General features: G+C 32.7%; 2 protein-coding genes across 3 annotated transcripts; both read right to left on the bottom strand.

The window, feature by feature from the left end:
• Positions 1–3,134: 3,134 nt before the first annotated feature.
• LOC114316268 (serine/threonine-protein kinase D6PK) lies at positions 3,135–7,376 on the bottom strand. 2 transcript variants are annotated; one of them, XM_028262930.2, is made up of 3 exons: positions 6,425–7,376; positions 4,785–5,877; positions 3,135–4,151 (listed from the first exon to the last, which is right to left on the bottom strand). In XM_028262930.2, exons 2-3 carry the CDS (start codon positions 5,855–5,857, stop codon positions 3,317–3,319), a joined length of 1,908 nt encoding a protein of 635 aa, XP_028118731.2. In that variant the 5' UTR covers positions 5,858–5,877; positions 6,425–7,376; the 3' UTR covers positions 3,135–3,316. The 2 variants fall into 2 exon arrangements, with proteins under 2 accessions (XP_028118731.2, XP_028118733.2); XM_028262932.2 differs by lacking the exon at positions 6,425–7,376 and having other exon boundaries at positions 4,785–5,971.
• Positions 7,377–8,046: 670 nt separating this feature from the next.
• LOC114316269 (RNA-binding (RRM/RBD/RNP motifs) family protein) lies at positions 8,047–12,047 on the bottom strand. The gene is made up of 6 exons (XM_028262933.2): positions 11,673–12,047; positions 10,440–10,480; positions 10,174–10,337; positions 9,945–10,044; positions 9,674–9,843; positions 8,047–8,921 (listed from the first exon to the last, which is right to left on the bottom strand). The coding sequence occupies exons 1-6, from the start codon at positions 11,795–11,797 to the stop codon at positions 8,379–8,381; spliced, it is 1,143 nt and encodes a 380-aa protein (XP_028118734.2). The 5' UTR covers positions 11,798–12,047; the 3' UTR covers positions 8,047–8,378.
• Positions 12,048–13,637: the final 1,590 nt, after the last annotated feature.

The following is a 13,637-nucleotide window of genomic DNA, read 5'->3' as shown; positions in this document are numbered from 1 at the left end:
ACTTTCAAATTAAAATTTTTTTTTCAAAAAAATTATGTGAAAAAAATAATTTTGATTTTTTTTTTTTGTGTAAAATTGAAAATTTTGTGTCCATGAAGGAGCATAACAATAGAACATTGATGTGCAAAACTGAAAAAAAAAAACTTAAAAAATGAAAAAACTAATCAGTGTGTTTGGTTTGAATTTTCTGGATTAAGTTTTTTGAAAACTGACTTTTTTGGTTTTCGTGTTTTTTTTTGTTTTTAGTGAATATTTTTTAAATTTCAAATATTTTTTTTACTTTTTTAGATGCACCTTACTTAGATGTATCTAAAAAGTAAAAATTTTGTGAAAAAATATTTTAAAAAATTAATAAATACATAAAATACAAAAAATGTACTGAATTTTGTATTTTTTTATATTTTTGGTATCTAGTGAATTTTTTTTACAATTTTTTTACTTTTTAGGTGTATTTATGTTAGATGTGTCTAAAAAGTAAAAAAAATTGCTTAAAATATTAAAAAAATTTAGTAAAAACAAAAAAAACACGGAAAATAAAAAAGTAAAATTTTCTGAAAAGTGTTTTTTGAAAAGTAAAAACAAGCAAAATGTTTTTAGTTTCAAAATTAGAAAAAATTAATAATATTCTCAATTTTATTAGATAGTTAAATCAAACTAATAAGTAGAAAGGAAAAAACGTTTAATCTCTATGCTCTATTTTTTTTCATCAGTTAATGAAATAATTATCTGGAACATTACTATGCAAAAATTGATAATATTCTTAGTTTTAAAAATTGAAAAAAATTGATAATATTTTTAGTTTTACTAAATAGGACTTATTGGTTCAAAAAATCTTAAATAAAACCTAAGCTACTATATCATTTATAAATAAGACTTTTAGGTAATTAAACTCATATATTTATTTCATGTGCTAAATCTCAAGATATTCTTTCTTTAGAATTAAATAATTTAAATAAAAAAATTCATATTAAAATTTTAGTTTGTGTTCATTTTTTAATTTTTTAGATAAACCTAATTAAAATGTATTTAAAAAATAACTAAAGTATAAAACAATACTAAAAAAAAAATTTAAAAAAAACAATGTGAACAAAAACTGTAATTTAATGTATTTAAATAGTTTTAAAAAAATATGAAAAAAAAACCGTCTAAAAAAAATTTGAAAAATCAAATCAAATTTTAAAGAAATTTCACACCACTCATTTTGCACGTTAATAAAAATGATATATTACATTTTATCTTCTTATTATAATTATAATTTTTTTTTTTAAATCTTATCGTTTAATTGTAACAATTGAGGTCTTGAATTTCAATCTTTAACAAATACCGAATCCAATAAAATTTAAATTAGTCCGATCAAAATTGGGAAAATTTCAATCCGATTATCAATTAATTCAATTTTCATACTCTGATTTTTATGTGCATACAAGAGCATCCAAAATGGATGTGTTAGTGTTAGTGTCAGTGGCAAATTTTAACTAGTTACAGTAACGTTTGGATCTCATAATAGAAGTGTTAAGTACTATGTTAGTGGATTTTGTTAATGTCAATTGTTAACTTCTTTGGGAGTGTTTGGTGGAGCTTTTTTGAGCCAATTTATGGCTTCTGGCTTTTAAAAAGTTATTTTGGACTGTTTGGTTAAACTTATTTCAAACAGTTTCTCATTCTAACAATTTATTTTAAGTCAAAAAAGTTGATTTTGAGAAACTGCTCACCCTTTATTTCTGATTATCAACTTCTGCTGTGAACATGCTAATTAAAGGTTATACTCTTAGATTTTTTTTTGAAAAATAGAAAAAGACACAAATGGACTATAAAATATTATTATTATTTTTTATGAGAAATGTAGACAAATAGTGAATAATAAAAAATAAAAATTAATTAAAAAAGTTACTTCACAGCTTATTTAACAAACAAGACTCAGCAACTTAAATCTATAATCCAACAACTATACCAAACAGATTAACAACTTCTGATTAAAATCATAATTTATAATCTGTTAAGTTATAATCTATAATCTGTTTTAACAGCTACACAGGACCGTTGTTAACTGTGGCTAGCTTTTTAACCAGCGAGAGAGAGGGGAGAGAGGGAGAAGGGAACGTTGGAAAGTGCCTTGGGTTGTCCGACCGGATGTCCGGCTGGTCATCCCCCAGACGTCATGACCCTTCACAAAAATATAAAATAAAATAAAATTTATCTTTGACCGGTCAACCGGCCGATTGACCCGCGGGACGACCTGCTCAATTCTTCTCCTCATCCATTGCACCTTACACATATTATTTATATATATAATGCACACACCTTTAACACATATTATTTATCAAAAATATTTCATGCCCCCTTTTCCCTCCACCCCTTTGACCCCCTCTCACATTTTCTTTTTCTTTTTTCTTTTTTTTCTACTCCTCCAATCACCACCCGCCACGTGTCTGTGGGGGGTTGTGGAGGTGGTGATTAGAGGGGGTCTCTATCATGACTCCTTAACACACATTTTAACACACACCTTAACACATTCATTGCACCATTACTCACTCTCTAAAATTAACAAATTCTTAACATGCCTTAACACATATTTTTGGATCTCATTTTATCACTTTTTGTCATATAACTTACATTTTAACAAACAATTTTAACTATTCCATTGTGGATGCTGTAAGACAATTCTATTTTAAAAATAATGGCCAACAATAACCCCAAAAAAAAATAATAATGTAATGAATCGGGTTGGGTCAATATTCAAATCTGATGCCTGAATGGGCAATATTACAATTTGGATGCTCTCTTATCGAATTTATCATGATCAAATCGGGTTCGAATTTAATAATGAATTCATATTACACCTAACTCGATTTGAAGAGTCTTCACGATCACCCTAATTACCAATTCTAGAAAGGTTTTACAGACAAAAACGTCTTGAAGAAGCCCTACACATATCAAATGAAAAAGAAATTTCTATTATTTCTTAATTTTCCAACTCAAATGGCTCAAACCATCACCAAGGAGGTATTTTGTTGCATTAGATGAACTAGAAATGATAACTTCAATTCAATATAAATGATGAATTGAAAGAACAAAGTAAAGAAGCAATTCACTAATTCTTGAAGACATTTTCGAAGTAAAGTTGTATAACTACATTTTTGATATCACAAAAGTTTCATGTGTTTGTTATTCTTTGAAGCCATTCAATACAATGTCCCAAAAAGAAAATTTCTTTTTCTAGGAATGATTATTTCAAAAACCAACAAGCGGGTAAAACACTGACCCACCCCTACTATGTTCATTCTTTTTTGTCAATGAAATTATTTCATGAGAAGCATCAAAAGAAATCATCAATCTCTGAATAATTACCCGAATTCTCTGTTCCCATCGTCTTCTTCACATCATTCCCCGCGTTAGAGTCCATCATGAAGGGTTTTGGAATCTCCGGTGGATTGGTGCAACGAATCAGTGCCCAATTTACATTCTGAAAGAACGGATGCTGCTTGATTTCAGTGGCGCCACGTCGATATCCAAGGCGATGATGTGGCTCTTTCATGAGCATACCTCTGATCAAGTCCCTCGCAGCAAAACTCACTGAAGGATACTCAGGAAATCTCAAGGGTTGTCCAACCACATTAAACAAAGTGGCTCGGTTATTAGCTCCTTTGAAAGGTGTTCTCCCATACAAGAGTTCGTAAAGAAAGATTCCCAATGTCCACCAATCAACAGCGCTGCCATGGCCTTCGCCTTTAATAATTTCAGGCGCCAAGTACTCGTGGGTACCCACAAAGGACATCGATCGAGCATTTGTGGGCTCTGCCATTAGCTCCGGAAGAGGGCTCACTTGGTGATTTATTTCAGTCTTTGGTTTGGTCTTTTTTGCTTTCTTTGGCTTGGTCATGAAACGTGGTGCGAAACACATGGGTTGGATTATGCAAGATGGTTCAATACAAGAGGGTTGAACACAGTAATCTGAGTTTTTGGATTTGAAGGTCGAGTTTGAGAATTGGATAAGGGTTGGGTTAACAGCACATCTTAGGGAGAGGTCGAAATCTGAAAGCATTATATGCCCATCTTGTCTCACTAAAACATTCTCCAGTTTAAGGTCTCTGTAAATGATACCAAGCATGTGCAAATACTGCAAAGCAAGGAGAACTTCTGCCACGTAAAACCTACACAAAGATACAGGTTAACAAACTCAAATTATTTCACTCACATGGGAATCCATTTAGGAAAGAATGAAAATATTTATTGATCTGAATAGTGAGAAGAAAAAAAAAAAAAAAAACTAAAAGAATTTGCAAAAGAAAAAGAAAAAGAAAAGAATAGGGTGATGAAAAAGAGAATATGAATACTATAGTTTTAGCGAAAAAGGAAGCTTGAAGGTATATGATAAGGTGACAACAAGTTACGTTTAGTTAGATATAAAATCACAGGGCATGACTTTGAAGGAGAGACATTTACAAAATCATCACAAAAATAGAGATATCAATTGACACAGGAAGCAAACAAAGAAAAGTGAACAACTATACCAGTTTTTTTATCTTTTTAACTCAATTCTTTGGTGATAAATGTCCATTGAGACTATTAAGTCATAAAAAGACAACCCTCCATTAATTTTGGATCAACAACCCTTCATATAAAAATGCTCTTCAAGCAAGGAGCTAATAGATGGAAGTTATTGTAACACTAAAAGCATATGGCGATTAACAGATTGTATAATCTTCTATTCCAATTATGTTGTTTCAATCACCAGAAACAGAAAACACTTTGTCAAATTACTTCCCAGGAGGGAGGATTCTAACCTGGCCGCATGCTCTGGAAAATACTTCCCAGGTTGTCTTTGCTGGATAGTATGCAAATCTCCCCCAGGACAGAACTCCATCACCAAACACGAAACCTTGTTGGTCTCAAAATGCGCATACAAAGTGGGCAGAAATGGATGATCCAGAGATTGCAATATCTCTTTCTCGGTTTGTGCCCTCTGAAGCTTTTTCCGACTAGCTAGGGCTGCTTTATCCATAACTTTCATTGCAAAGTAACTACTTGTGCCAATCAATTCAGACAGATGCACACTGCCTATATCTCCACAACCCAATCTGTCCAACAGCCTAAATTGGTTCAGTCCCAACACACCATCACGAGATCTGATGGCTTTAATTGCTTCCCATCTTGTATCATTTGCCTGGTGAGGTTTGTAAACTGCACTTCTCAAAGTGCTCGAGCTGCTTTCATCGCTAACATCGCTGCCACTACTCCCTCTGCAGATACTTGTCTTCCTACTCTCAACAAAATCTCCCACGCTTCTAACTTCTTCAATTTGACGATTCTCGACACTGTTTGCACATCCACTCACTTCTGTGACGGTGAAACTTTGTTTGGCTTCCATGTATTGCGTGGCTGCGTAGACACTGTCCTGTGGACTTGCACAGAAGCTAATTCCCGACTGAGGTGTTACTTCTTGATTTGAAACAAAATTCATTTGTTCCAGCAAGCTGCTTGAAATACCATACTCGGATTCATCAACAGAATGATCATTAAAAGATACAGTTTCTGATGTCGAAACCTGTTTCTGAGAATAAACTTCCACTGCTTGATCAAGAAAATCAGTCCGGCCCATGAATTCCAATTTCCCCTTGTTCGATTTGTAATGGTGTTCTGATGAATTGGGTAGTCCTTTTTTCATGTGATCAAGGGATGTTTTATAAGAAACCTTCGAATTAACTACAGAATCCATTGGATATCTGGCTGTTACCATCCCATGATCCATAGTGATTGCATAAGATGAAGAAGATGAAGCACCTTCATGTCGGGATGGTTTGGCAGAGAGATTCTGATTTTTTAAGAAAGAACCGACTCCATCAACAAGGGGCTCCATTGATTACTTTGACAAAAGCACTGCCACAGTAAAGCGATTCCTAAGCCAAAGTGATCATATGCAGAATATTCAACCAATGTATGTACAATCAAAATTCAAGAAACTGAAACGAATAGGTACATTTGAATGACTCACTACACAAAATCCTATCAAAATTCAATGAATCTACAGAGACCCAATATATACTGTCACACAATGTCTTGCACAATTAAAGAAACATATATGCAACGTAATTCACAATCATACAGTTATTAATAATCACAAACAAACAAAACCCAGAAATTAAATTGCTTTCAAAATTGAAACCCACGTTAAAAGATTCATAAAGAACCCAAGAAGTGAAGGACTACAACAAAAAGAAGAACTTGCGGGTCGTTTTGATTGCTGAGAGAAAAGGTAGGAAAAGAAAAGAAAGCTTGGGAATCATGAAACAGAATGGAGGCAACTAAACTAACGAACTGTTTTAAACTTTACGTGAGTGTTCCTTTTCTTTCAGACATTTTCTGAGGTACCAAACAGACTAGCAAGAAAGAAGAGAAAAACAAATTCTAATTTTTTTTTTCTTACCTGATTACAGAATGCAGATGGGGAAGCAATCTTTCATGACTGGTGTAGGAAGTGAAAGGGAGACCTACTTCAATCCAACAACGAAGTTAAAGAAATTTTTTTTAAAAAGAAAAAAAAAAGAACAAGAAGTCAGAGAAAAAGTGTAGAAACTTGAGTCCTTTTCAGATCCGATCGAAACAAAAAACGGAAGTTAAAGAAATAATTTCAGTAAGGATTTTTCTGTTGAATTTCGTCGTTTAATGGGTTGGGATTATTAATAACAAAGGAAAGAAAGAGAGTTTCTCTTCACTCACTCTGTGTTTGTGTGTTGTGCCAATAATAAGAAGTAAAAGCAAACGTACAAACCAAAGCAAAAGCGAAGCTTAAAAAGGCCCTTTCTCTTCTCTTCGGGTGTTTCCCCTAGTCTCTCTCTCTCTCTCTCTCTCTCTCTCCTCGTCTCCTTTCTTGTTTGTATATATTTCTTTTCTTTTCTTTTCTTTTCTTTTTATTATATAAAAAAAACTCTTGAGAGAGCGAATGAGATCCTCTTTTCATACATTTCATGAATTAACCATAAAATTTGACATAATATATAATTTATACGTTTTAAATTATTCTTTCTTGAATGATAAATTACACTGACTTTTTCTGAAATTAAAAAAAAAGGATAATAAATTTTATAATTTTGGCATAATTATAGTAATTTCCCCTCACCTTGTTCGTATTGTCAAATCATTATTTTATATCCCTTTTAATTTATTTCATTTTATATTTGGATAGTGTTTACTAGGCAAAATAAATAAATTTGTCAAGGTTTAAATCCTACAACAATGATAGAGAGCTCTAATTTTGAAGCTCTAAAAAGAACTCTAGTGATATGACAAGAAAAAAAAACATAAATACACACATCATATCACATGTGAGACTCACTCCTTGTCACATTACTAAATAGACTTTCAAAATAAGAACTCTCAATATTTATTCTAAAAAAAAAAAAACTTTTACTCTCCATAGAGCTCTTCCTCTAAAGCTCTCAAACATTTTCCATCGTAATATAATGAAGTTATTTTACAACATTTTAATCACTTAAGAGTCTTTCTTTATTCAATTTTAATTATATATACTTGTTCATATTTTCTATTTTTAATCGAAAAAGTGAAATAATATCTTTACATCCCAAAGCAAAGTTTGCTATTCCAATAATTCATTCCCAATTTCTATGGTAATAGTAAAAGTGATCCCATTGGGTTAAGAGTTGTCACATGAAGCACAACCTCGCATTGTAGACCGGCCTTCATGTAGATGATGGATGGAAGAACACTCTACTTTAGGCTAGGCGAGAAAAATGTAAAATAAAATTCCCTTGTATTTCATCATTTACATTTTCCTTCAAATTTTCTTTCCCTATATAAATTAATACACAAATTCAAAGTCCAAACACATCCTAAAATGACAAACAATTCGGCAGGTCTTCATCCTAAAATTCTTTATAAGAAAAACCCCTAGAACACTTTAGGAAATGCTAAAGATCCATTGAAAATCTTGTAGGCAATAGAAAGGACACCTATTATCACCACTCACCACACTCTCCTTCTGAGAATGCATCAGGAAGAAGAAACTAATCGCATTCAACGACAAAAGCATAACTGCAACTTATAATCCAGATTCTATTCCACAACAATCAGAAAATTTAACTGTCTGGTGTCAACATGTGAAAAAAAAAAATTAATAATCTCTTCAGCTAATCCATACCAATTGAATTAATCATCTATTGAAACATATCTGAGAGAATTTATCGTAAAGAAATGGACGCAAGAAATAACAAATTCTCACTTAAAGATACAAAAATGTCAAATGAATAGAACCCGAGAGCATAATCTAGCCCTACTTTCACATCAGTGCCACAAACTAAAGACAACCTCAATAGTCAATTTAGCACTTTGAGTTCAACAAGATGACTCCCTTTGTAATCCCCCTACCTTCCATAAGGATGATACCTCCTTCCTCCAGCAGCAGCACCACCATAACCTCCTCTACTTCCATAAAAAGAACCTTCACCGCCCCCTCCATAGCCACCGCCAAGGCCAGTATCATAGCTTCCTCCATAGCCACCACCAGCACCACTGGCACCTGTACCAGCAGCACCACCATATCCTCTATAGCTCTCACCAAGCCCACCATAACCACCACCTAGATCATAACCTCTACCAAAGCCTCCACCATAACGGCCTGAGTACCCCAAGGAGGGTTCTCCTCTATAGCCTCCAAAACCACCACCACCACCACCACCATATCCCCCATAACCACCAAATTCGTTGTCACCATAACCACCGTAAGCACTGGCTCTAGCTCCATAGGCTCCACCTGACCTATAAGAACCAGCACCAAATCCAGCTCCACCATATTCGCCATAAGGATCTCCAAACCCACCGCCAAATGCAGCTTTAGAGTTACTGTGACGCTTGGATGGTGGTGGTGGGGCGTTCGGTTTCTTGGGCTCTGCCTTCTTGATCTCCACCTAGAAGATAAGAGAGATACAAAACAAGATCACTATCCAGAGATTTTCTAAGGTTGCTTCAGAAAACAGAAAGGGAAATTATCAATTATGAGTGGTAACAGATTATCCCATTAAACTAGTGATTGAACCACATATATAAAGATTCATTGTATCTATAAAGATTCATTGTATCTTAACCAAGACTTCACATCCCCATTATGGAAGGGTCTTGCTTTTAGACAATGGAGAAATTTTTTTTTTTATTTTCTATATTTAACTTCAAGGTAAGACAATTTTGAATTGAAGGCCTCCCAGCCACACCCCATTTGTTTACCGCCTGGCCCAAGTGATCAGGAGAAGATTAACAAAAGGCTGGAAAAGATCCTAGACAGCCAAAGAGATCTTAATCTACAAATAGGATACCGTCATATGTACCAAACGACACAACTGAGCAAATCCACAAGGGCAGCATAGTTAAACAAAAACCACAATAAGCTCAACAAATTGCCTACCAAAAGAATAATTTTATCCTTGTCAAGTTAAAGATATGAAATGAATAGATTCATCTACGATATACGCAACATCTTTCTAGTTAAAAGTTAATTTCATTAAAGAATCAAATAATAAACCCCCCCGGTCTTTCTTTATTTCTATTGAATCTTACTCACTCACCAATAAATAAACATATAAATAACCTAGGAAAAAATATATGACCCTGCAAACAAAAGGCTTCAGAGGAATATGGAAGTAATAGATTATGGAAATTTATTTACCTGAGCTCCAGCAAATTCAATCCTGTTTCCATTTGCCAAGAGATCATCAACAGCTTGCTCTGTGTCAAATGTAATAAATCCAAATCCACGAGAACGGCCACTGGAATGGTCCCGCATGATTTGGTGCTCCCTGACCTCTCCAAATTTTGAAAAGAAGTCCTTGAACTCATCTGACCCATTTGGTATAAACATATCAGGCACAATGCTTCATATTCAAACAACCCATGTTGCAATAACATAATAAGACAAACCAATAAAAAAAGACTATCACCTTCATTCACGGTTGTTGGAATACCACCCACAAAGATTTTCTTAGTCTTGAAATCCTTAGAACCAATGGCTCCCTTTGGTATAGTCCGCTTAATTTCTACCTAAAGAAATTCCAAAAAAACACAAGAAAGCCACATTCTCAAGTAAACAGCAAAAGCATAAACCAATGAAATTTGAGAAAGGAAAGGCAACAATCAGATAAAAATTGTGATTCAAATTTCAAGCCCTACTTGCTTTCCATTGATAATATGTGTGTCCTCAATAACTTGATCAACCACAGAAGGATCTGCATAAGTTACAAACCCAAATCCACGGGGTTGTCCGGTCATCCGGTCCTTCATAATCACAGAATCCGTAATTTCACCATATTTACCGAAATGCTTAAGAAATTGAGCTGCATGAACAATCATACATTCAAAACTATGTAAAGCAAAGAATCTCAGCTATTTCAATTTAAGAGCAGTACTTAATACCACCCCAAGGACAAATGACTAACCAGAAGTTGTCTCCCTTGCCAAACCTCCGATAAATATTTTTCTGTGAAAAACATTAAGAAGAACCAGAAACACATAAGAACATAAAAGACGTTATCGAATTCATAGATATAGAATACCTGGACCAACCCACAAGAATGGAAGACAATTTGTTGCAAATATATTTGATCAATTGCAAATCATAGACTTACATTTCATGTTTGAAAAGGCTTTGTTTTGGGAGGAAGGGGAGTGAGGAGGTCCGTTTGATTAGAAAAGAAAAATGATGGAAAGTGAAAGTAGTATAAAGTGAAGTGAAAGAAAAGAAACGGAAAGGATATAATTCCTTGCTTGCAAACATTTGATTATGATAAAAATTTTGCAAGAAAAATATAGGAATTTGAAATTTTAACTACAAGTAACTCTTGTATGGATAAATTTAAATTTTCTTGTGTTTTTTGCAAGAAATTACAAACTTCAGTACCATGTCAATATGGGTGCTATAAAAAAATTAACTTTTTTTGTAATTTTCACCACTTTTACTCCAAACAACTCAAAAAGAGTTTTAATTTCCCCCCCCCCCCCCCCCCCTCCTCATTTTCCACCACTTTCATTCTAATCAAACTGTGCCTAAGAAAATTAAACAAGAAGGATGCACAATTTTGGGTTCCAGAAATACTTTCACCTATCGAAGAAGGGCAAGAGAATTGGGCAACATGTTCAAAGGGTTCGGAACTAATTACAGAAACACCAAATCATCTTTTCCATAGAAAACCAGAAAATTAGAGAATTTAATAGAGTTGATGTGAATTTCTTCGGTTCCCAAGTCACCTAATTGAAGGGAAACAGTGTAATAAACTTAGTTTAAGTGAATTTCATGTCTTTCCCACCCTTTTCCCAACAACTTAACAAAGCATTATACTAAAATCACACTGTACAAGAATATCTACGAGTAATTATGTAAAGAAATATGAAAATTAGCTGAAGGACGTATAAGCCAACCTTATAAAGAATTTGAAAGAAATACAGAGTAAAAGATCGAAGAAATTGGTGCCCTATTTGGCAAACAGCAAATCCTCCGTTTGGTTACTGAGAAAAACTACAAGAATTAATTTTTTAACCCCTCAATTGATTTGTAAAACTTAAAACAACATAAAAACGAAGCATTTACAATTTTCTTCTCCTCTCTTTCTCTCTCAATTTCCTAAGTTTTCTCGGAAACCAAACAGACACAGCAAGAAAGAAGAGTTAGTTACCCAGGGCTAGCTCCATCACCGGAACGATGATGAGGCTTGTCGTCGTCAATTCGGTCTGAGGCTCTAACGTCGTTAGCTTCTCCGTCCATGGTTGGTTCCATATCTCTGGTGTCATCTTCCATCATGATACTGGCGTTGTAACGGCTACAAACGGAGGGAGTGTTTCCAAAGAGAGAGAGAGAGATATTGGAGCCCTAGTTTCTGTGTTCGTAAGTTTCAGAACTCTGTCGGCGTTCCCGAGTAGCTGAAGAAAGACGGAAACCCTAGACCAATCAATCTGAACCGCACGATGATCGTACATTAGCCATTGACTTCTGATTGGTTGCAAAGGAGCAAAGGATCTACGTATAAATTGTATATTCCGTTGATTAAGTTACCATCAATTGAAGGGAAAATTATTTATAAATACCGTTAGGGGACTTATTCTAAATATTGTCTTATTAAAAAATTTATATTTTCATAAATCTTGTGTGAAGTTTGTTGATACATTTATTTTTAATATTAGTTGTTAATATCATAAATAATAGTAAAATTATATATAGAAAATTGAATGTTATCATAGATTAAGTTTGCGAAATATAACTTGATACCTACATAAACGTGACATTACATAAACGTAACGTGACATGATACCTACATAAACGTAACGTGATACCTATGTAAACGTAACGTGACGTGACACCTACATAAATGTAACGTAACGTAACATCTACATAAACATAACACAACGTGTCACGTTACATTTCGCAAACTTATTAGGTTTTTGATTTTTTTAATTGAATGTGAAAATGTTACTTTCTATGGTAACATTCAATTTCCTATAAATGGTTTTGTCATTATAGTGTATAATGGTATATTAATACCATTTATTTACAACGGATAGGATCTTGTAGAATATGTTCTTATCTAAATAGGACTTAAGACTCTATAAAAAATTACACAAGACTTAACATAGCATAAGTGTCCGAAATAGGACTTATAAATAAATCTCCCTAAATTTAATAAATTATGACAATGGCGGAAGCTGATTCCAGCTTTTAACTTATTATATTACTTTTTACATAATTTATTTATAAAAAAATAAAAAAAATTAAAAAGTCAACTTTTAATCAATTTTTCAAAATATTCTTATGTTTGGCATAAGTTTTTTTTATATATATATTTTAGTTACAAAGATAAAATAAATTATAAAATCAATAAAATAAATGAGTGTTTTGAAAAAATATAATTAAAAGTTATTTTTTGATTTTTTTATAAGAAAAGGAAGTAGATTAAAAATTGAGAAGTGATTTTTTAAAATAGGCCAAAACATCATATTCAAATTATAATAATTTTATTTTTTTATAAAAAAAAATAAAAAATTATCACAAATAAAAAAAATTAACTTTAAATTAAAATAATTAAAAAATTAAAAAACTAACCCACACCATAAACGAAATTTATATTTTAGATAGGCTTCCCTCCGATGGTACTGCCTACGTCTGTGGGACTGGAGAAGTTATTTCTTGGCTTTGAGACACTGGCACGTGTTGTTCAATGATGTTGTAATTAGTAGACAGCGTAAGATTTATGAATTTTTGTTGAGTGAATAGAAAATTTAGAAGAAGTATAGCAATTTGTGATTAGCGAAGAATACCGCCAGGTAATGTTTCAAGATCAATTAATAATTTTTTCTTATGAGAATTATGGATTAAATCATTTATTTTGTAAAATTATTTAAATTTATATATATCATTTATAATTAAAAAAATGACATATTCAATTTATTATATTTGTCTTTTAAAAAATAATGTAACGTATATTTTTAAAAATAAATAATCTAATTTTTAGTGACAAATATGATAAAGTAAACATACTATGATTATGTGATAGATTTAATTTTTTAAGTGAGTGATATACACAAATAATCCTAAAAAAATAATAATTTAGATTATCAAAATAAGTTCAGACAATACCCTCTGTTGG

Source organism: Camellia sinensis, chromosome 4 (genome assembly GCF_055761805.1).
Source record: "Camellia sinensis isolate YWXY chromosome 4, ASM5576180v1, whole genome shotgun sequence".
Lineage (NCBI taxonomy): Eukaryota > Viridiplantae > Streptophyta > Magnoliopsida > Ericales > Theaceae > Camellia > Camellia sinensis.
This window is presented reverse-complemented; position numbering and strand designations above follow the sequence as displayed.

Coding starts and splice junctions, on each gene's coding strand:
- LOC114316268 (XM_028262930.2), bottom strand. CDS start 5,857: ATGGAGCCCCTTGTTGATGGAGTCGGTTCTTTCTTAAAAAATCAGAAT. Junction 4,152..4,784: donor TTTCCAGAGCATGCGGCCAG/GTTAGAATCCTC, acceptor ATCTTTGTGTAG/GTTTTACGTGGCAGAAGTTC.
- LOC114316269 (XM_028262933.2), bottom strand. CDS start 11,797: ATGATGGAAGATGACACCAGAGATATGGAACCAACCATGGACGGAGAA. Junction 10,338..10,439: donor GGCAAGGGAGACAACTTCTG/GTTAGTCATTTG, acceptor TTGTTCATGCAG/CTCAATTTCTTAAGCATTTC. Junction 10,045..10,173: donor ATATTATCAATGGAAAGCAA/GTAGGGCTTGAA, acceptor GAATTTCTTTAG/GTAGAAATTAAGCGGACTAT.